The following is a 24,545-nucleotide window of genomic DNA, read 5'->3' on the forward strand; positions in this document are numbered from 1 at the left end:
TAATAAGAAAAATCATTATTCAATATATATTCATGATTATTTTTTTGGATTTTTGGTTGATTTCACTACTATTTATGATGTATTTTGTTGAAGTTTAGTTATGTAGTATGTACTCTTATTTGTTTTTTTTTTTTTTTGACAGTAGTACTCTTATTTGTGAAGCAAAAGAAAACGACAGTATATTCATTTTTATAAAGTTTTCTTAGAATTTCTAGGGCCTCAATTCTCTTTTAAGCACCGGGCCTCCGATGGTTTCAAGACGCCCCTGGTCACGATATGAATTATTAGAATAGACTAACATTGTCTTAAAGTTCATTATCATCCATAAAGGATACTTATTCCAACATTTCATAATTGTAATCATTATAATATTGGGAATGACATATATAACATAAATAGAATTCAGATTATAATAGCCATATAAAATTAACAATTCAACAAGAAAGCATCAAATAACAATAAACAATGTCATGGCATAAATATTAAACATTGTATTTTAATATTTCACTCTAAGGTCATTATCTAAACATAACGAATATGGAAAATGCATAAAACTTAATGAATATATAAAATGTATAGTAAACGATAATGTAAATTGTGATTCATATATTTATCTTGTTAATGAGCAAATTATAAAGTGTGTCATAAATAATTGAATTATTAACTCTTTTAACCAGTAAGTTAGTCAATACGTATTATTACAAGATATAAGTAAATTTAGTGGTCTAATGTTTTTAATTCATTTTTAATATCAAACAAACTTATGGAACACAAATTTAAAAATAATCAATATAATTAGCATAAACAAGTTTTGTAAGATTAAGGAGGTTAAGAGAAAGATTAGGTTACATCTTTTGGAATGTGATGAAGTGAGCAATTAATATGAAGTATGGGATGATAATAACCCTAAGCTTAAATTGAAATTGAAGATATAGTAACCCAATTCTTCTTCTTTTTCTCCCTTTTGTATTAGTAGATATAATAGTAAAAGTAATACTAGAAGTTTTAGAGATGTTTTTTGAGAGATAGTAGTTGAAGTAATACTAGAAGTTTAGAAATTTTTAGAGAGATATGATTTTGGCATTGTAAACTATGAATCACTCATCTATTTATAGGAAAAAGGATGACAATAATCTAATGCATAATTGAATGCCATTAATAACAAGTTGTTAGCAAATTGATCAAGTGGGGTGGGGGGGGGGGTGTATTCATCAAGTGGGTGGAGGTAGTAACCAAGTTGATAAAGGTAGTAATGAGCAAGTGGAGAATGTGGGCAAGTGGATTGGTATACAACGAATCTAATATTCCCAATACGGTCATTATACATTCATGATTATCAGCTAAAAATATTACCATTACGACAGGCTCAGAAAAATAATAAATCTAGGCTTTTGAAATGCATCAATCAGAGTCCGGATGATTGTTTTCGGAGGGTTTTAAGATGCCAATATTCTACTTATACGAGTATTACATAACAATGTTAACTCGCATGCTATCGTGGGTGATTGAGCTTATTAAGCATTCTATTGCATATGGCTATGCAAGTAGGATAGAGGGTACGAGTTTATAACATAATTTTCTATATGACTTGGGTAATCCATGCGGTTTAGGTTTGCGTGTTTTATTAAGTCGTAACTTATACGTTACCACTATCGAAAGTTTGGTTTGCTATTTTAGGGTTGATCATGAGCTAATCATACTTAATTACTCTAGTTACGGATAACGGTGGTGATAGACTATTTATAGTAAGGAGGAGTAAAGAAGGATGACGATTGAACAGTGTAAATGATAATGAGGGAGGAGAAATGTTGGCAATTTGATGAGCAACTTGCAGAAGGGACACATTACCACTTGCAAATTACATGAATATTGGGTAACAAAACTCAATAAATAATACGCATTTAAAACAACGAGTCCGAAATAGTTTGTAATTTAAAAATAAGGGTTAATAAATTAACCTTGATTAAAATTCTGACAGTGTTAAAATATCACATGCCGAGTTTGAAAAGCGTAAACTTTTTCACAAATGAAATTACTTTTTCACATACGGATTTTACTTTTTCACATACACTTTCCCATTAATTTTCCATCTAGTACCCTTTTACTCTCAAACCTAATCGAATTAACTCTTAACTTTTTTTTTCTCTTAAACCTAATCGAATTGCTCAAGGACTTTAACAATGGATCTTAATTCACAAATTAATGAAGAAATTTATTTTTTATCAATTGTTAATATTAATTATTGCAATTTTTTATCAATTATTATGAACTTTTTTATTTGTTAATTATAATGGTTAGAAATTAATTTGTGTTACTTGCAATAATGGCGGCACCCAATTTCAATGGCCATGAATCTGATGATAGATCAACTAAAAAGTGACTAGTTAATTACACGGTCCAAACATTTACTTTTAAGGACATGCTCAATAATGGAGCAAATCCATCATTTTCCATTCATGATAATCTGATGCAGAATGATGATCAAGAAATTGTGATATGGAAAAATGCCCTAAAGTTTGTTAATAAACCAGATCCAAGGATAGTTTAACGGTTTGCCATATGTGGCGGTGCAGATTATATGGCTAGTTTAATCGTAGGGTTTTCCGGCTAGAGGGAACTGGTAGTGCGTGGGGTTGGGGATGGGAGGGTGAGTTGTATTGTTTACTTTGAGGGAGGGAGAAAAAATGTCAAGGGTAAAATCGTAAAAATTGTATGTGAAAGAGTAAAATTCGTATGTGAAAAACTACGTTGTAAAAGATATAACTTTCGAATCCTATCGGATCAAGTTGAATCAGAAGTAAATATAATATAATAATATTACTATAATATGTCAAAACATAAAGTTTGGGATTTTCATTGGAAATTAGGAAGTTTAAATTTTATTACCAAATATTATAATAGTTTGAAAATTCATAGCTAATATCATTTTATTATGTTAATATTTGAATCGGACTTAAAGTTTGTCCATAAACTTTAAAAGAACAATTTGAAATATAAGAACAAATTTTGTTACACGTTAAAATTAAAATAAAATATATAAAAATAATGACTAATTAACACGGGGTTATACAAATTATTCCCTCCTATTCACTAAGGTTTTCCACAATTGTTTTGGGTAGAATTTAGTAATATGGTGATATGTGGATGTAAATGAAAGTAAGTGAGAGAATGCGGGGTTATAAGTCATTATAACCACAAATACTAGACAAATAAGGAAAGTGGAAGATCTTTGTGAATTTGCCGTTTTAGGAAATGTGAAAGATCTTAGAGAATAGGAGGAGGTAGGATTTTAGGAAAAGATTTGTTGAGTTACCGTTTGTGAATGTTGAACTTTAATTTCAAAATAGTTGAATGTGATGCTTCTTTTATGTATTCAATCCTTAGTGTTGTGTAATTTGGTAATTAATTTGTTCAGATTGATCTCACATTCGTTCTTCAGTCTGTTATTTATTTGTCATGTGCATCTTTCGTCGACTGAACGTGTGTATTCGGTAAAATCCTAGTTAAATTACTCAACGGCAAAGTACTAATCACCAGTTGGTTTACCGAAGATTTTGGGCGACACAATCTTCATTCCTCAATTGTATGAATCATTGAGGACCGTCTAAAAACACTTTGGGGTAGGTGTGAGCAAAAGAGGGTAACCGAACCGCTTTTTAAAAGCCAGTTCGGTTTCCCAGTTTTTAACAAACCGGAACCGAACCTTCTTTTTCAGCAAAATATAAACCGGGACTAAAATCCAGTTACCCGAAGCCAAATTAAAAAATAAATTTCCAGAAAACGAAGGATATCAGGTAAAAGTTGAAAAAATAGAGAAAATAGAGGTACCTCGTAGAAAAACCCAAAATTTGCAGATTCCAACTATGGGGGTTAATGAGCAATCAGGTAAATATTTACTCACATATTTGCAGTTGTCGCTGACAAAGTTACTGCAAGCGGTAGTATTAAGACCCGGATTGAAAACTCGTCCCTGTCACAGTTAAAACTGTTCTCATGGCTCCATTTAATAAAAACCTCAGACATCCGATTACAGGGCTGAGGGGATTACAGGGCTGAGGGAATATCTGAGAAAGAGAAGTATATACTTTATTATTTTCCACAGAGCTGTACAAAGCCAATTACATCACCAACATTCCTATGGAAGTCAGAACATCTAATCTGCTTGAAGGATACGTATGTGCTCTCGACATATAATACATTATCCCGGCTACTTTATTTATTAACATGTATGAAACAATCAACTAAAAGTCTATTAATCCTTCTTGAATGATACACCCATGTTCCTCACGCGCCGACAGAGCTCTTCCAGGAAAGAATGATTAGCGGCGTTCATTGAACTCCAACATGATTTCACTTGAATCAACTTGTGATGATCATTTCCTTTCGTGTGGGAAAATTTTTGAAAACTATATAATTGTGAGACCTGATGAAGTATCATCATGTACCGAACAAGTGCCAAGTGCGGAGATTAATAATGCCACTTAGCTTGAGCTTTTTCAGCATTATTAGGATTCCTAGCTTAACCTCGTTTGGCAGCCCGTGCTCTAGCCACTGACCTCTCGTAAAGTTCCTCGTACTGAGCAGCAGAAGATTCCCAACTGAAATCTATATGCATAACTTTCTGGACAAGCTGCTCCCAACTATCTCTACTATTTTTGAAGTAATGTAGTGCGCGATCCAAAGCACTATTTAAACCCTAAACGAAAAATTGGCCATATCAATGTTAATTAAGAAATTTAGCAAGATTGTTTCCAGCGAATAAGGCTTTAAGTTAGAACCTGAAATATGAATTACCTGTTCATCAGGTGAGAGAAATGTGAATCCGTTCCGAAACTGTACCGGGATTGTCTCATCGTCGATATCAAAAACACTAGTAAAATAAGAAAGAAAATAGCCAGAATTATTAAATTAGTATCATAACCAAACAATGTTGTTTCCATTTCCAGTAAAGCTAAAGACACTGTTCTTTTGTTCTGGAATGGAAATATAATAAAGAAAAATGGTTCACAAAACTTCTTCTGATTGTGAAGTAGTCACTGAATGCGATTCTCAACGTCATTTTTTTATGGGACATGATTCTCCAGAAATAATCTGTGCTTTGAACATAGGGTAAGGCTATGATCCATGTCACTCTGACTCGGCTGCAAGTGTCGGACATGATACGCTGTTAGAGTGTCAAATACGGTGTTTTTCCGTACTGTTAAACTTTTGGTGTAAAATGAAGTGTCAAGTGTCGTGTCATGTCAAACACTTTAAGTGTTCAACACGCGACGCGCAATTAAAGTGAAGTGTCGAGTAATATAGGTTATGATCATAACAAAAACAGTATCCAATAATGCACCTGACAATAAACTGAATAAAGCCTAATAATAGCAATTAAATGATCCGAGGAAGAGTAAGCCTACCTGTCATTTAGACCCCCAGTCTTTCTGACAATAGGTATTGTACCATATCTCATTGCTATCATCTGAAATGGTATTGGGGAAAAAAAAAAAAAAAAAACATTCAGTTTGATGTAAAGCTATGGTGGAAAGCAAGTAAGCAACTAAACTGGATCTAGGCAGCAAATGAAGCTTCAGAAGTAGAATTTATAGACATATGATATAACGTTGTCATTAAACCCTCAAAATCCCAACAACAAAAGAAAGATTTGGGAGGGATAACTAAGTTGCTCCATTCCCCTCCTCTCCCCTCGCTTTCCCTTCAATTTTTGTATCAAAACATACCCCTAATCTGACAGCCAAAGGATAGTCCCTTCATCTCTAAATGGAGAATAACATTTGTTAATGGTTTGGGATTAGGGGTTAACTCTCAGCCCTTTTTGCTCATGGAGTAGCAAATAGTCATCATGTATTTGGTTAAGGGGTAGTGCCTAGGTAATAATGATGACGATGACGATGACGATGACGATGACGATGACGATGACGATGACGATGACGATGACGATGACGATGACAACTTGACAAGGAACTAAGGAAGAAAAACAAGTACTCATTTTCTAATGTACAAAATAATTGTAGAGCACATTCATTGGATAAGCCCAAATTATCAAACCTACGTTCACACATAGATTAACTCTTGTAGACGTAGTTCTTCAAATAAACCTTTTAAGAAAATTCCAAATGCGAGCAAGCTAAGGCGAATGAGCTAGAAACTCCGGGTAGTAAATTTTACTGCACCAAAATGTACACATACCTGTGTCAAACCGCAAGGCTCGAAAATAGATGGTATGATTAACATATCAGAAGCTGCATAAATAGAGCGAGAAAGTGATTCATCATATTTCAATACAAGCCGAGCATTATCATGATTCTGAAATTGGTTTGCAATGCCCTCGAACTCCCTCTACAACATAGAAAAGCAACAAAAAAGGGCCCGTTAAAGGACAAATAGCGAAAGGACAAGGAAGCAGGCAAGCAACTTAACAGCCCCTGACCGTTGAGAATCGTATCACAGATTCACATATTACAACAATGGAATTTAGTAACCAAAAAAAGGTGTAATTACTTCCAAATGTTTCCAATGTTAAGAGGATTAAAATATAGATTGTGAGAGGCAAAATGAGTTCCTCCATTTCCCTCCAACTCAATTTAGTAACCAAACAAAGGATATTGCTTTCCACCATTACCCTTCCCTTTCCTTCCCATCCAAATCCCTTCATCCCAACAAAGAGTAACTAAGTGGATTAGACACATAAGATAAAAGGCCGTTGGACTTAATGAGTTATAGACCAGAGACTTCCTTCCAACTTGACTATTTCTGAAGAACGGAGGAATTATACAATGACCATACAGATAAATAAGGTTCGCATGGCTATCAAGTATCACGGTATTCATAGAAAAGAAGGTGAATCAGACTTAAACATCTATACTAACAACATTTTCAAGTACCTGTATATGATGCACAGGACTGGAACCAAGAAGCACAAATTGACCGCCAAGTTCTAGTGTGCGATATATAGCATGTCTAATAAGATGGACTCCTTTCTGGGGGACCAGCCTTGTGACACAACCAACCTGCTCAGTGAGAAATAAAGTTGAGTGTAGATATTTCTATCCCACGGTCTTTATATTTAATGCACAATGGCCATGAAATAGTGTCAGAGTCCTAAAATGAATATGTATGACGAGTATGCTAGATCGTACGATTAATAATTGGGAATGGGCTGATTAAGAAGAAAACATAAGTAGCATCTATTGAAGATATAAGAACTGGGAAAATCAACTAAGATGGTTAATGGTTTAGACATGTGAGAAGGAGGACAAGTACATCACAAAATGGCGGTATTTAGCTATACGGGGCCAGGGCCGAGGCCAGGCCCCTGCTGCCCTTAGCCCAAAACACAGTGTGGCCCCTGTTGCGATTTGGGGAAATGAACCCGAAAATAACATAGGATATCCTTAAGTAAAGTGACTACGTCATTTGACCAAATGCCTTAAGAAAAAAGATACCCTTAGAAAATACTCCGTAAGTTATACTAACAACACCATAACTTATGGAATGGGTATATTTGACTTTAATAACTAGTTTATCGCACAATCCTTTTTACGCAAGTGAGAAGACTAATTTTATTGCGCAATCCTTTTTACGCAAGTGTGAAGAGTGTTCATTTCATTGTTATGAAGATACGAATTTCAAAGACAAGAAAAGATAATGTTTTCCCATTCCACTTCTTGTTGAAATTAAGGTTATATATAGACTTATTAAGTAGTTTAATGCAATATTTTATTTTATTTTATTTTGCTTTGAAGTATGATTTTTTGGTTGTGGTTCATACAAAAGCCTTTCCTTTACATTATTTGATCATTTGGCTAGTTTGACATAGAAAAAATACTCCAAATACAAAATTAGGGCCCCTTAAAAATAACTTCATGGTTTGCCCCAGGGTTACCGAATTCATAATATGCCCAATTTGAATTCGAGATTCGAATTCATGATTCGCTCAAAATAGGGAATCTGATACATAAAATATTACGAAAAAACACAATCCGCGAATATTACTAATACACTTCATTTACTTGATGATAAAAACAAAAAATAATACTCATTTTTGATAAAAAGACAAAACATAAAACCAGACAAAAACACCAAAATAAGTCTCCGGATAATATATTTCAAGTTTCTTAGTTGCTAGTTTGCTACATCTTTTACTTTCCTTTTGATGATCTTTGAAGTTGATCACCACTATCAAGTGTTTCCCTCAACTCTTCAAGTCTTAGTCTTAGGGCTTGCTTGAGATGAGAGTAATTATTAAGGGAGTAATAGAGCTTAAATGAACTAAAAAAATGGAGGAAAGGGGTGGGGGTTAGAGATAGAAATGGATAGAAATGGGATATATAGTGTAATAGTCCCTCCATTAAGGGAGTAATTGTTACCTACCTCTTCCCCCCAAGTAACGCATTACCTCCCTATGAAGATAATAATTCCTCCCTCACCTCCTCTTTACACCCTCCACAACCACCACTAACCACCAATCTCCTCCATTTCTTCCTGTTGTAGCTCCCACTACTCCCTTAATAATTACTCCTATCCCAAGCAAGTCCTTATAGATGAATCTACTGATCTTTGAAGTTGTTCACCACTATTAAACACAATTCGCTGTTTTTTATATCTAATACGCGAATTCGTGTGTATTAATTCGCAAACGAATCGCGAATTGATACGCGCGTATTAATTCGCGATTCGCAACCTTATTGAGCAAACTAGGTAACCCTGGTCTACCACGAAGTGGGGAAAGCTAAAATTGTAATATAAGAAAACAAAACATGTCTAAGGTTAATTGATCAGAGACGGGAGAGAATAAAGTCATGTGGAGGATAGGATTAGACACTATTTATTTGCCTTATTTGTTTCTTTTTTTCATCATTTGATGCACTTGAATACAATATCACATGTTTAAATTGCATAAATTTGACCGTCCCTAGCTCCCCACAGGTAGGAGATTTTTGAGTTATTGTGGTTAAGTTGTACTTGTTACTTTTTATGCTTTTTTTGGTTAGTTTATATCAATTGTCAATTTTCACTTCTCAGCCACTCTTTTAAATTCCGGAATCTGGGAAGTATTCCCTTTAATTGGTTTTTTGTTGATTCACTTGCTTTAAAAACATTTTTATGTCAAACCCATTCAGGCGAAAAAAGACAATTGTTCAAGTTTGACCGCTCGAGGCACGTGCAAAACTTGATTTTGTTCATTTTTCTGATATCTTCAGACTGCTTTTGTTTCTTCGTCATTTTGTTTCCTTCTAATTTTAGGATAAACAATCACGAGATTCAACAAGAAGTCTTTTTGCAATAACTTTCTAGGCACGGTGTCGGCTATGAAAGATAAAAAACGAGTACTCCGTATTTCATTAAAAAGAAATGCCCTTCTAGGATTTAGCGTTCAGCCAAAATATCAAGGGAAAATAATGAAAAGTACGTATTCTGTAATGGTCAATGCAGTTATGTTTTTCGTGAAAAATGGTTTGGCAAGCGTTGGACATAACAATAACAACAAAGCCTTAGTCCCAACATAGGTTAGGGTGGGCTAACATGAATCATCATCCGAATCTGTATAGGTTTGAATCCGCCAATATGGTCAAAGGTAAAGTAACAAAGGAAAAGAAAATAGATAAATGGTTAACAAAACAGGCGTGTTTGTAAAAACTAAAATAAAAATAAGAAAAGCGTTAAAACCAAGATTAAAGATTAAAGTGGCAAGACAGATTTGTAAAACAAAAAAGAGTAGAAGTCTCCTTTTTTTTTTAAAAAAAAAAGAAAAACAAAATCAGTAAATAAATATTTAAGTAAAAATGATAAAAGATAAGGAAATATCTAAAGTTCAAACTAATCTTCAACATGGATTTTTTCTCTCCACAGACCACAATACCCTCTCTTTCAACATGGCAAGCGATTCTTTCTCTCCACAATACCCTCTCTTTTAACATGTCAAGCGTTAGACATAAAAAAAATTAGGGATTTTCTCACTTGTACCCCTCAACTTGATCGTTTTCTAAGGTGTACCCGTCGTTTTTCACAAAAAACTTTGACCGACAATAATTATCTGCTACGAGTTCAGGAAACGGTAATATTTTTTTTTTAAACCAATTATCTCGTAAAGGCCTTGAATTTGGAAAAAAAAAAATCACCGTTTTCTGAACTCGTGGTCGGTAGTTATGGTTGGTCAAAGTTTTTTCACAAATAAATTTTGACCGACCATAATTCCCGACTACGAGTTGAGACGTCGGTGAATTTTTTTTCAAACTTAAGAGCTCGTAAAGACGATCAATTTGAAAAAAAGTTTATCGTATTCTGAACTTGTAGCCGAGAGTTATTGACAGTCAAAATTTTTTTGCAAGAAAAGAGGGCTACACCTTAGAAAATGAAAAAGTTGAGGGGTACCAGTGAGAATATCCCAAAAAATTATTTACTATGAATTTGAGAAGGAAAAAAAAATTAGAAGGGAGTGTCTCAAATTTCGGTGTTGGAAGGGAGTATTTTGGTAAATGGTAATTGTTCTTTATCTTTCAAACCGTTTGCATTTCACTTAAATCTATTCTTTATCTTTCCTTGTGACTTTCCTTCCACTTGCTTTTCATATTCAAATCACTTCTTAATTCGCATGAAAAAGGTTTATCTTTTCTTTTACTATTACCTTACATGAACTTTAAACGTATTTCTTTAACCATCATGTTTTGTTTTAGTGTTGTGCTTTGCGTCTCTACTTTTTTGTTGTTTTCTCAACTTTCTTTAATGGTATTCCTTAGGAAGAGTCATGTTGACTGGTCTCAAATCATTCTGGAACCAAGTCCCAAGGCTTGTTAATTGTTATTATTGTTGTGGATCACAATTCACAACACCCTGGTATTGCATTTGGGCCACCACACAGCAGTGTAGCCGAATTGTAAAGGTTATGAATGTCACTACGATCACATTTTGAGGGCGGCCCATACTTCTGGCCTATGCTTATTGCTTAACTACTAAATCAAGTTGCATCGACCGATTCAGGGATCAGAATTTACTACAATAGATGACACTACAGAAAAAGATGGCATCACAATGTAGTATGCACAGGAACAACATCTACTGAAGGAGAACAACGGGAAAGAAAAACTTAAAAACATTGCCAGATCAAATAACAGTGGAACATAACTTTCAGAGTAAAAAAACAAACCAGTGGTTTTGTGGAGTCTGAGCAGGACAATCCAAGATGTTTTCTCAGAGCTTCTTTATTTTCTGCTTTTCCTTGCAGATCACTTGAAGTGTATTGCACATCAATGAATGAATCAGTAGCAGGATCCCAAATGTCCGTGTCAATTCCATTGAGAATTCCTATGAACTTTTTCGAGTGAGTATTAAGCGTAGTATGAAGTCCTTTTCCTCCCTGTAAATTTGAACAGAGAATGTCAATATAGCTTAATAGGATGAGCTGCAGGTCAAAGCAACAAGCCCGGCGATGCATGACATCACGTCAATAAGTTTATATAAATACTCAGCAAAGAGGTCTGCTCTGCTTATAATCCAGATAATAAGCTTAACTCAACCAGTTTCTTATTTGTAGACATTGAACACTATAACAGTATAACACACTAGTTTAGCTTACACATCACAGATATATGGAGTATGCCCGACTCAAAAATCCAAGGTTAATCATGATGCAGATATTTCTAAAACCCATAGAACAGATGTTTTAGAAGGAGATGACATACAGAGTCATTCATCTGCAAGACATAGAAGGAGCTGCTTCCCTTAATGACACAAACTCGATATCAGCCTGAGGCTCTGTACAGACAAACACAAAAAATCTATTCGAAGCTAGCTCTATGAGGGACACTCAAAAACATAATATATCTGGCCATATTAGAAATTTTCCAACATTTTGGAAAATAACAAAATTAGATCTCCACTCCGGTCGCTAAGCTTGTTCCTCGGCTTCTGTGACTTTGCATTTAACTGCAAATTGAAGCTGGCAGGTGGAGGGTTTTAATGGCTTAGCCTTTTTCTAGTAGATTCGGGCAGTACCTATGAAGTGATTACTATGAAAATAGATGATCTAGACAAATACTTTTTGCCATAAAATTTAAGGCCACACCAACACCTACAATATAGTTATTGACATGGAAACATCCCAACAATATTCCCAGCGTACCTCCGGTTTCCGAACTTCCTGAGCATAGGTGGGTGATACTGTTGTTACAATGTTGGAAAACACAACTGCACCCTAGAAAAACATTGACAGTGAAGAAGGGTTAAATATATAAACAAGCTAGTCTGCAAGAAGTAACCTATAGATTTTCTCTACCTTGATGGGATTGATCCTATGATCATTTGAATTGTCTTGCATCCTGTCTGGTCTATTCAATTGGTAAACATCAAGGCCACATGAACCCAATTCTGAAGCGGGCGCACTACCTTGATACTCAAAGTTATGGCACGTGAAACAGATCCTTGCTGAATTCAAACCTTTTGGTGCATAGAGGTCCCAATACAATGGAGCCTACAAAAAAGAAGCCTCGGTTAAAAATAGGGTCATCTGATAACCATATTGTGTAGTTAATGTTGTCAGAGACATACTACAAAAGCGGTCTGCCAATCATGGCAGTGGATAATATCCGGTTTCTTCCCAGCTTGAAAAATCAACTCAAGGGCTGCCCGACTGAAAAATGAAAATCGCTTGAAGTCATCATTCTCTCCATAATATTGTCCTCTCCAGAAGAATTTAGCTGGATGGTGAGGCTCAATGAAGTAGACAGGAAGGCCTATACAGGGGTATAGCACGGTATGAGCAACAACAGGTTCATGTAAAAGCCAAAGGGATGAAACCAGTTGTATAGAAAAATAATATGAAGAGAATACAGCAAACATACTTACAAATCAAATTCCCAATTTTCATTGCACTTATTGTTATCACCACATTATGATATTATTTGGCAGTGGGGTTCATTAGAATATTAACAGTGGCTCATAAAGTTGTCTATACAGGACAATTTGGATTCAATTGTCATATATGTCAACTGCTCCTATTGCAAATCGGATTTGTGAAATAGAACGGCAAAAGACAGCCGGAAGATTCCTCGTCAAGGGTCTAATGAACCTCATTGTCTGTACGTCTGCCTCAACCCACCACCAAGCCTGTGTATGAGCCTCCTTATAAATAATACGGTAATGTTGCACAAAAGTGCAATAATGAAGCGAGATCAAGCATCTTTCATATACACTGAAAGAGAACATAGCCCTTGTAGAAAGCAAGAATGCTTAATAAACAACATTATTGACCATGTAAAGAAGCATCTTCTGTCTTTCTTTCGTTGAATAAACATCACTGCAATACCCCTAAAGCAGCATCCTCCCTCACATTGCAGGGAAGGTTGCTTAGGTTTGACCCCCTACCCCATGCCAAGCTAAGCGAAATCCCTTGAGGTAAAGATGAGTTGGTGATGACAGAGTTACTTCAAGTTTAATTTTATTTTAAGCGTTGATAACCTTCAATTCCATTCCATGTTCTTCCTTCAACTAAATCCTTCTCTAGAAACTTTTCCCCTCTATTTGAGGTTGCCCGGTTTGAGTAGTGACTAGTGTGGCTCTCTTCAACCAGGCTTTTTATTTTCTGGAGGTTGAATTGCACACGCCTGATTCTACCTAAACCCACCATACGATCTACATTGTGTGGTGGTACACTTCTAATAGCTAGCATTTACTTTGATGTCCAATTAAGGGATTCTAAATATATCTTCATTGATATATTACTAAAATATAAATGCAAAAATACTTTACCTTCAACAGTACCAACCCAAATCTTGCTCTTGAATAGTTGTCCATCAAAATATGATTCTAATTGGACATCCAAAGCCTGCATGAGCAACATAGTCAAAAATCATGGAAGAATGACAAGACAACTCCTTCCTCTCAAAAATAAAAAATGAGGTGATACACATGATGCCATTCACTGTTCACTTTACCCTTAAGTCCTCAACAAGATCGTATTGCATACAATCATATTTGGGAAGCACAATTTCCACCAAGTGTCCTTTCTTCTGAAGTGCCTTACTGAGACCAGCCACCACATCTCCCAGACCTCCAACCTAAACAATGGAAAGGTGACTTGATGTAAATGTAACTTATGATCTCAGAAACCACACGATGAATTCAGAAAGCGGTCCGAATAAATATAATTTTATGACCATGAAATTTCAATCAACTAAACTTAGTTTCACCTTCATGCTAGTCTTTAAGAGGTTACTATTTGCAAATGAGTTCGGCTATATTGACTTCAGAGAGGATATTAATTATATGCAGAAAGATACTGTGTGCTACTAAAAAACTTGTGGTTGCAGGTTTTTGATGAGGTTGACAGCAAACATCATTAATAAAGGTTGCTATGGTTCTAGGCTTCTAGCTAGTATACAGAGAAGAGACCTGACCCTCTAAGGGTATATTTAGCAATAATGATTTCTTTTGCAAAACAGCCAGGCATTAGAAATATTTAAAAATGATCACTTTGCTTTAACAGAATTTGATAGTCCAGCATACCTTTGCAACTGGAGCCATCTCTGCGGCGATGTGGATGACATGTAAAGCAGACCTGCAGAATGGGGGGACATTGTAATATATTCAACGGAAAAAAGACACACAATTTGAAGCACATACGCATACGAATTTTATACTAGGATAAGATACCGCGTAGGTGACGACGTCAGACCCAAGAAACTGGCCAGAATTTCATGTTCGGTCTTTTCTTTACATGCCATGTATGCATCACGAATACGCCGATCTCTCTTCCATACCATTTCTCTCAACAATGTTGCCTCAGTCGATGGTAACTTTTTCTCAAGTAACCAGCCATCTATCATTAACAGCATTTGACTCCAAAACTCCCAAGGCATATCATTCACTGGTCTATCAGCACCTCTAATTTCACTCTCTTTTTTTAGATTATCAAGAGTATCTTGGAATTCCTTCATAGATTCTTGATACAAGTGAATGTATGAATCAATCTCCCCGTCAGACCTTTCAAGACGCTCTTCCAATAGCTTCATCTTTTGTTGCATTAATTCATTATATTGTTGCATCTTCTCTGATGATTGCATATAAACATGTGCTTCACCAAGAGATTCCTCCAACCTCTCTACCTTCCTTCGGAGTTCCTGATTTTGCTGTAAGACTGAAATAGCATGATCAGCTTGTTTGGTAGCATTATCGAGCAATGCTTGCAGGTTATGTACTTTCTGACACAAGTTATCGTACTCGTGTTTCATAGTAGAAAGTCTGCTCACATCTTCTTGAGATGCTGTTAACTTTGTCTCTAAATCTTTCACCATAGAGTCTAGACGAACCCTTTCACTTTCTAGTGTAGCCACTCTCTCGTCTGTTATGTTCACATTGCTAACTTCAGCTCTAAGAGTGTTTAAATCATCCTTCAATGATATATTCTCTGCCTTAAGTGAACTAAGCTCCTTGCTCAGGACATGAATATCAGTGTCCCATGAAGTAGAAAATTTATTGTTAGGAACTTCACGCATTTCTGCCACAGTAACACTCCTTTCAGACAACTCTTTTCTCATATTCTCCAACTGATCTTGAAGAAGCTCAACATGTATCTTATCTTGAGTAACCACTCTCAGTTTAGCATCAGTTTCAGCAAGTTTCATCTCTAATACATTAATATCATCCTGCAGGGCTTCCTTTTCCACAAGAATTCTTTCCAGGTTTTCAAGCGCCTGCCCCCTAGCTTGATTGAGAAGGAGAACATCTGACATAGAACACACGCAAAGGAAAACAACAAAAAAAAAACACAAGCATCAGCCACAGTTTATTTTGGAAATGATTCAACCCAGTGATAATAAAAGCTACTCCCTCTCTTCAAATCCAAACACCCTATAATTTCAAATATACCCTCACAACAGAGGTGAGACTGGGGTGTTTGGATTTGAAGAGAGGGGTACATGGGAAGTATCCATACTTTTCTCCGCATTTCTAACCATACTGATCAAATCATCAAATTGATTAGGTGATGGCTGCTCTTCACCAACAATGGGCTGCAAATGGCAAACAAAACCATCAAAAAAAAATTGTGACTGACACTTTAGACACAATATGAAGGCTTGCAAAGATGCCATAATTTAGTTGATTGTCAGTAATTAATCTTCTAAGCCATTCACACTTTGATTTTACCGAACACCAGTTGTTCATAGGAATAAGCACTTTTAAACACTCTACTGATGAAAATTCCCATGACAGTATCCAGGCAGTAAAATGACGGTGACACTTACTACTTTACATGTGACAATATAAGATGATCAAAGTGTGGGCTTCAGGAAAAGCAACTCAGTTCATAAGTGGCTCTGGTAGGGAGACTAGAAGGGGAGGTAAGTTCAACATATCTCATAGATGAGCATGTCAGTCAATTTGCGAAATTTAATTAAAAAAAAAAAAAAACAACAAAGGTTTAAAGTAAATCGTTTCCAGCTAAGAGGACTGTTCCACATCTACTGTTTTTGAGAGAAAGGGGGTGGGGGTGAGGGATGTAAGAAACTGAACACCAATTTTTGGCTTCAAAAAAAAAGATACTGAACAGTCTACTAACCATAAAGGCATTAAGTCAAATACAGCCAGTATTCATATCTCAAGAGAGATACAGGGGAAGAGGGGAAATCTTTTGTGAGATTTTGTGTGCTTTGCATAAAACCTGATGTAAATAACAGAGGGTTCTGCATATAATATAAGACTCTCGGCCTTCTTTACTCGCAGTTGTAAAACTCCAATCCTTTCTTATAATTAGAATAGCTTTTGTACAAATTTGAATAACAATCGTAACCGTCGATCTTACATTTTGTCATAGCGGTGCTATATACACTCACAAGAATCAAAGTAAAATGCATCACATCAAAAAAAAAAAAAAAAAAGGAAAATTTGTGAACTCTGACTCGTCTTCTTTTATGCCAACTTGGCTCATTCCCAAAATAATCTGTAGCTTGGTACATTTATTCTGATTTTGCAGCCCTATCCCCGGAATTTCGGAACACTCCATCTTCTACTCACCACCCACTAAGCACGCCCTTCTCCCTTGGCCTTTGAAACGGCCCCATTTTCACACACACACACACACTGATTCCCTTCCTGCCACCCCCTGCCCCTAATTCTCACTTGAGTCGAGCTTTTCTTTTTATTATGGTTCTATCTATTAGACTTTACTCTCCTATGATAGGGCAATGAAAGAGTTGTTTAAGTGAGGAAGTAGACCAGGAGAGCTACCGAAAGAAATTGGTGGTGATATGATGGTCATTGTAGGTATTGGTGCATTATGTAGTGTCATGGGGGTGGCAGTTGGTGATCATTAGTGGACAAGGGGTGGTTTTAAAACTTCCACCAACAGGGGTGTAACATAAGAATAAACGAAGAAAAAACATCGGAATATTTTGGCAAGGTGCCAACGTAGAACTAATAAAAAAAGACAAAAATATAAAATAAATAAATAATCGACTGATACTATTGTCGCTTAACCTTAACCTCTATATCTTCCTACGTCAAAGTTATAATATGGTCCAAAATCATTAATACCCTAGAGTTGTATCAAGACTCATCATACTCACTCATAATTCTCACTAAAAAGCATTAGTGACAACATTATTAGGTACATACATGACGCAACTAATCACAAAAATACTTGGGCACGTCCATCTTTTGGGTCTTTTAGAACTGTTTGAGGATAAGTTACGATTCAGTTTGGCTAGTGTCTCACTTACAATGCCCCATACATTAAAGGAAATACAAAAAACCAAGCATGCAATATAGAATGGAGTATTGATGGGATTTGGAAAGTGTACGTTATGTAGGATATTCATGCATACAAGGAGGCATCTATAAGATTACATGGCTCTTAGAAACTCTTGAACAATGGTCTAAATGATTACCATTGGTATAGCACATAACCCTCACTCTCTAGTTCTCCAAGTCTAGAACTTGCCTTTGACAATTTCACTTGGTACAAGCAGCTTATTCAAATGGATAGTCACAAAAGAAAATATTAGCATGGCTCACAGAGATTTTGAATTGCTGTTGACATCACTGTTGAATGGCATATTACTGCTATCTAGTCGACTTACAGTTGAATTGCCCTCCTCGTCACCCTTAGGAATAATTTCCTGTGATGAGCTTGAGTCCCAATTCAGAGAAGCATTTTCAATTTCGACATTTTCTTCACCGTTTGGCTGCAACTTTGCATCTATCTGAGGCTGCTTAGGTGAAGTTTTCTTTACCTGTTGCCTTTTATGTTGAGCACTGCAGCGAATCAAACAAAGAACTTGATATGTCTTGTCACACAAGTACAAATTTCAACAGAAACTTATGAATAAAACCTAGTGAGTGATGAGTTCTAGATTCTACTTGGAGTAACAGTGGAATATACTATGAAACCAGTAAAATCACATAAATATTCAAATGTTTTGAATTTTAGAAGCATCACAATACATTAAACAAAAGTAGTGATGAACACAATGGTGGCAATACTAAGAGAGCTTCATTCCAGTTACCTAATCTCGGAAATGCAGCACAAGTACACACGGCTGAATTAATTACAGAACTAACGTAACAGTCAGTATGACGGAAAGACAAAAGCTTTATGATCTAATTCACTGAAACGACAATAAAACCTCCTCAGTCCGAAAACAAAGGGGGGGGACAAGGTTGAAAATAGCATAGCGAAACCAGAATGAATGAACAAAATTGAAAATGGGAGAGTGTAGATAACCTGAAACTACGGTAGCGCATCTTGCATGAAGCAGGAGAAAGGAGACGATGGTGATGGTGACGACGGCGAGGAATAAATGAGAAATCAACGAAGCGAACATAATCGGAGTGTTTAGATTGAGTTCCTCCTCCGAAGATCCAACTATGGTTAACGAAACAAGATGATAACTTTGTTGCCGCCATTAATTCTTGTTCTTGTTGTTCAACTTCAAGTACCGCCACAACCTCAGGAGTCTGGACTTTGCTTCCTCACTTTAAGTGAAGAGCTGTCAACCAAGAAAATGGCAAAAAATTTGACTACTCTTTTATGTCAAAGCAACAGACTAATAAAGATGAGGTGGATATATGCTACTTTAATTTTACGGATAATTCACGCGTTACCCTTAAAGTTGGCCATTTTGTACAAAATACCCCAAATTTTGATCCGAAAAACTTAAAGAGGCCATAACTCGTGTTTACGAACTCAGAAAGTGAATATTTTTTTTTTTTCAAATCGACCATCTTTCCGAGTACTACAATTTGAAAAAAAAGTTTGACGAGTTTGGAGCTCGTGACTAGGAGATATGCTCACTCAAAGTTTGTTTGGTCGAAAAAACTTTGACGCAGAATAACTCCTAGTAGCGGAATCCAAATGCGACAATTTTTTTTTTCAAATTGTATTCTCGGAAAGATGAGTGATTTGGAAAAAAAATTCGTCAATTTTGGAACTCGTAAACACGATTTATGACCTCTTTAAGATTTCCGGATCAAAAATTTGGGTATTTCATGCAAAGTGGCAAACTTTAGGGGTATCACGTGAATTATCCGTTAATTTTATGATTTATCCTTAAACGTAAACCCCAATCGCTAATTGTGGTTTAACAATTACATTCACTAGTTTTAAGTTTTAACCCGTGCAATAAATTGCACGGTATATTTTTAGGAACATCGATATAATGTTTAATATGAAAAGAAATATTGATAATACACATAAATACTTTATACTCTATTTATTTTATAATATAATGATAGTAGTTTTAAACCCGTGCAAAAATTGATTGCCCCTATTTTTGGAATTAAATAATTAGTGATACGTCCAATTTTGATATATTTTTGTTAAACTGAATTGTTTATCTTTAATGCTTTTATTTATTAGTAAATTGATAGTTGTATTTGTATTTCATATTTAATAATGTTTATTAAAAAAATGTGATTTTCATCAATTGTTGTAATATTATTTACTAATTTGTTGTAATTATATTTACTTTTGTCAATTATTTTAATTAAACTTATTACTGTATATTATTTTGTATTGCGTAATTTCATAATCATATTATTTACGTACAATATTTTATTTATAAAAACCGAGGTAAGTAAAAAATAAACAACATAAACAACAACAAAAATTAATTCAGATGTAAAGTAATAGATGGGGCCCACGATTGCTATTTGGAAAATAAAAATAAAAATTGGATTTGGTGACGTGGCTTTACAGAATTGCAGGAAATGTTTTTGTATTTATATAGATAAGATTTGTTTTAAATCCATGTTACACTATATCAATCGATTAAAACATCCTTTAATATGCCATTTTTAAAACTTAATACCTTATCAAAAAAAAATAATTAATTCCTTAATATGCACTTCATTCACATTTTAGTAGCTTAGGTGAATTCAGACTGAAAAAAGAGGAAATACCCAATTTACCCCTATCTTTATAAAGCGCACAGATCCCCTCCAGTTATAACAATAACTGGAGGGTCCAGTACACCCGTGGAATTTATTAAAAATAACGGTGGAGATGAACTTTTTGTATTTCAAAAACTTCTCTCACTCTCTCCTCAACATACTCTATGGCTACAATAAAATTGCTAAACGTCGCCCCTATTTTCATTTCATTTTGACAAGTTTACCCTTCTCTCTCTAAAAACTATTAAACACATTTTTTTTATCTTGAGTCGGAAATGGGTGACGATAATCCATTTTTCCGATACATGTGTGAATCGTATACTAATGAAAACTACGACGGAAAGCAATTCGAAAATGATTGGAATGTCGAACGACATTATCGATTTATTCGGGTTTGTTGCACAACCCTTTTGGTAATGGAAACAATTTTGAAGTAATATATATGTAATTTGAGAACAATTGATTATTAATCGTATCATCTATTTAATTTCGATGTTTTTCTTCTCACTCGTTGTTTTTCTTCTCACTCATTGTCGCTTTTAATTAAAACATAGTTAACGGAAATTGTTGCTACAAGTTAATTAAAACATAGTTAACGGAAATAAGCGTAAATATTTATCTAAGATTTCGTCATTTAAATAAAAAAATTTTAAAAAATAAAATAAAATTGGCTCCAACGTGTAGAAAACACGTTTGTTTGTGCCCAGGCTCAAACATGTAGTCTACACGTTTTGGCCCAGGCTGAAACATTTATTCAACACGTTTTGGCCCAGGCTGAAACATGTAATCTACATGTTTTGGCCCAGGCCATTTCGTGTTTTCTACACGTTTAAGCCTTTTTTTTAACTACTAAAAACATTTGGTAAGTACTAAGTCACGCCATAAACGACAAGTCTAACATAAAATATTCAACAAAAAATGTTCAACAAAAAAAAAAATAACGTAACAAGTCTAACATAAAATGTTCAACAACACGGAAATAGTTTGAACACGGAAATGAAAATAAAGGAAGTGATGGTGTAGAATGTAGCAAAGGGCAAAATAGTAAAATTAGGGGCGACGTTTAGCAAACCCCGGCGACAACCAGTGTTCAAGTCAACAATCATCATCAAATATAAACTTCCATTCATCATTTTTCCATGGCTACAATCATTTTTCTGTCACCTTTTTCCCGGATACCTCGAATTGCAAACGGCTAGAGGGGTGACAGTCTGGTGACTGGTGAGGGATGACGGTCACCGTTTTTCCGTGGATCTCAGGGACTGATGGGGGCACGGTGATTTTGGTTTGATTAAAAAGATCATTCAAATTCATCGATGGTGATTTTAATGGTGGGTAGTGCAGGTGTTGTAAAGCTCTTTTTTTTAAACATCCAATAGTGATTTTAATAGTTTGATCAAAGGGATTTTTTTCCCTTTTTCTTTGGTTTGATCATCATTGATGAATTGTAATTGTAAAATTAAAGGAAGTCAGTAATGGAAATTTGATCTCTTTGATGATAAAGCCACTCAAGAGAGAATTGTGAGCAGCGTTCTCTTTTTGATAAAATCACAACCCTTTATTTGGGCTTATCCCACGTGTTATCAACCTAAAATAGCACTGGACCTTCCTTTTTTTTTTTGGAACTGGACAGGATCTGAACTCGTAAATCTGAGAGAGACTACAATACAGGGGTAAAGAGATGGAAGGTGATACACATACACGAGGTGTATGAAATTTTTCATACACGATCAATGGTATTGCGCCATGTGGCAAACTAGGGTTAACTTCTATAGGTTAGAGTAAGGTTAGGCTATGTTTGGCAAGGCATTTCAGATACCTGATTTGACCAAGTAACCTGATTTGACTAATATTCCAGGTAGTTGTTTTACCTAGTGCTGTTTGACAAAGTCATTTCAGGTACCTGAAATGACTTTTCAGGTACCTGAAATGAAAAGCTACTCCAGGTAGCTTTTTAAAGTTTCAGGTAGCTGAAATGTTTTACTTTACATATTTATCCTTTATTTAAATTAATTTATTATAATTATTAATGTCCTTTTATGTCATTTTACAAAAAATCAGTTACCTTTTCAGTTAGTTTTACCAAACACTTTACAATTAATCAGCTACCTTATCGGTTTCCAATTTTCAGCTAGCTTTTCAGGTACCTTTTTAATTTCAGTCACCTTATCAGGTTTCAGGTACCTTTTCAGGTTTCAGGTACCTTTTCAGTCAGTTTTACCAAACAGAGCCTTAGATTAGTAAATTATCATATTGGGTTAACAAGATAACTAGAGTAGTTAACAGTTTATATGCAAGTTTTTTTATTTGTTTTTGACTTTCTTCAATTTCATTTAATTAACATTATTTTATGTTATTGTTTTTATTTATTTGTTATTAGATTAGATTTTATAATTCTGATAATCAAATTTTTATAGAAAAAAAAAATCAAAAACAAATTAAATTAAGTTACTTTTATTTAGATTCATCCCAATCAATTAACACATAATGATGAAAATTGATTTAGATTATTCCCAATCGATTAACCCTAAATCAATTCGATTAATGAGACCTAATTAAATTTTATTATTCAAATTGATGAACCCTAATTTAATTAATCAAATCGATCAATCAATTGGATTAAATTTGCCAAAATCAAACCCTAATTTCATTTCATTAATCAAAGCTAGTTAAATCCAATTAGTAAAAAAACCGATCAATCAATTGATGAACCCTAATTCAAATCGTCAAAATTCAATTAACCCAAATTGATTAATCAATTCCCCAATTCAATTGTTTGCGTTTATGAAAATCTAAATCAAAATGTAAATGTTTATGTAAATGATTAATCAAAAAAAATGTTTACGAAATCAAAATGTAAAGACAATTGTTTGGGTAACCCTAAATTGATTAATCGAAAAAAAAAAAGGAAAAAAATGTTGCTATGGTGATTCGAACACAGGTTGTCGTTAGTAGAGCGTTAATGTTTGCAATGAGATTAGTAACCATCTAAGATAGGGGTATCAACACGTCTAAATTCCTATTACAATTCATTATATTGTAAACTTGGAGCTTAAAATCATTTCCTAAAAAACATAACTGAAATTATGAACAATCAAATAAAATAAAGTGTGAACACAATCAATATTAATATAGGGAATTTGATAAAATGAAAATATATGATTCCAAAAATCTTGCCTAAAATAATGGACATTATATAAGGCATTTAAGATAATGGTTTTAGGAAAGGAAATCATAAAATAATTTCGAAATTTAGCAATTACGCTGTTTTATTAAGCAATACGAAAGCAATATAATGTATTTTAATGGCCCAATTGATGTGCTGATACCCCTTGCTTTGTTGGTAACTAGTCTCTCTGAAATCACCAACTCGCTCCTTATGCCACCCGTGTTCGAACTGCAATAACCACATTTTTTTTGTTTACTTTTTCCCCTAATCCCGCACTAACCTCTACATTCAATCAAACCTATGATATTAACGACACAAATTCGACTGTTAGGGTTTATCAATTTATCCATTTTTATTTTCATTAATTGAAATAGGGTTTATCAATTGTTAATTTATTGAACTAGGGTTCATCGATTTCATTAATAGAATTGAATTATGTTTTGTTTAATCGAATTAAATTAAGGTTTTTTAATTGATTTTGACGATCATCATTTATTGATCTATTATCATTATTTGAATCAGGGTGATGAATTTGATTAATACAATTGAATTACGTTTTTGATTAATTGAATTAAATTAGGGTTCATTGATTTACACGAATTGATTCAATCGATTTTGAATACTCAATTTCGATAAAAATTTGACAAGTTTTTTTTCAAGACTTAAACGGATTTTGTTTAAAGGGTTGGTTAATCATTTAATAGAAATAAAAAATTAAATTAAAACAAAACAATAAAAATGATTTAGCTAATAAATGAAATTAAAGAAAATGAAAACAGATAAAAGAATGTAATTTGTAAACGAATTCCATAATTAATGTTAACTAGATGTAGTTAACCTATTAACAAAATATGTGAAATTACAATACTAACCCTAGATTAACCCAAATAATTTTACTCAAGTTTGCCACATGTCGCAATTTCATTGGCCGTGTATGAGATTTTCATACACCTAGTGTATGTGTAGCCTTTTTGGAATAAAACCA

At 34.4% G+C, this 24,545-nt stretch overlaps 1 protein-coding gene across 1 annotated transcript; it reads right to left on the reverse strand.

The window, feature by feature from the left end:
* Positions 1-4,065: 4,065 nt before the first annotated feature.
* Positions 4,066-19,057, reverse strand: LOC141600384 (putative starch synthase 4, chloroplastic/amyloplastic). Its single transcript, XM_074420612.1, has 16 exons — positions 18,725-19,057; positions 18,081-18,255; positions 15,938-16,013; positions 14,656-15,727; positions 14,509-14,560; positions 13,938-14,060; positions 13,753-13,828; positions 12,553-12,737; positions 12,281-12,475; positions 12,128-12,199; positions 11,153-11,362; positions 6,891-7,016; positions 6,196-6,345; positions 5,406-5,467; positions 4,795-4,870; positions 4,066-4,696 (listed from the first exon to the last, which is right to left on the reverse strand). The coding sequence occupies exons 1-16, from the start codon at positions 18,904-18,906 to the stop codon at positions 4,520-4,522; spliced, it is 3,009 nt and encodes a 1,002-aa protein (XP_074276713.1). The 5' UTR covers positions 18,907-19,057; the 3' UTR covers positions 4,066-4,519.
* Positions 19,058-24,545: the final 5,488 nt, after the last annotated feature.

The sequence above is a fragment of the Silene latifolia genome, chromosome 9, assembly GCF_048544455.1.
Source record: "Silene latifolia isolate original U9 population chromosome 9, ASM4854445v1, whole genome shotgun sequence".
Classification (NCBI taxonomy): Eukaryota; Viridiplantae; Streptophyta; class Magnoliopsida; order Caryophyllales; family Caryophyllaceae; genus Silene; species Silene latifolia.

Excerpts from the sequence above, each read along its gene's own strand:
- LOC141600384 (XM_074420612.1), bottom strand. The coding sequence starts at position 18,906 with ATGGCGGCAACAAAGTTATCATCTTGTTTCGTTAACCATAGTTGGATC. Across the intron at positions 18,256-18,724 it reads ATGCGCTACCGTAGTTTCAG|TGCTCAACATAAAAGGCAAC; the intron begins GTTATCTACACT and ends GATTCGCTGCAG. Across the intron at positions 12,476-12,552 it reads ATTGGCAGACCGCTTTTGTA|GCTCCATTGTATTGGGACCT; the intron begins GTATGTCTCTGA and ends TCTTTTTTGTAG.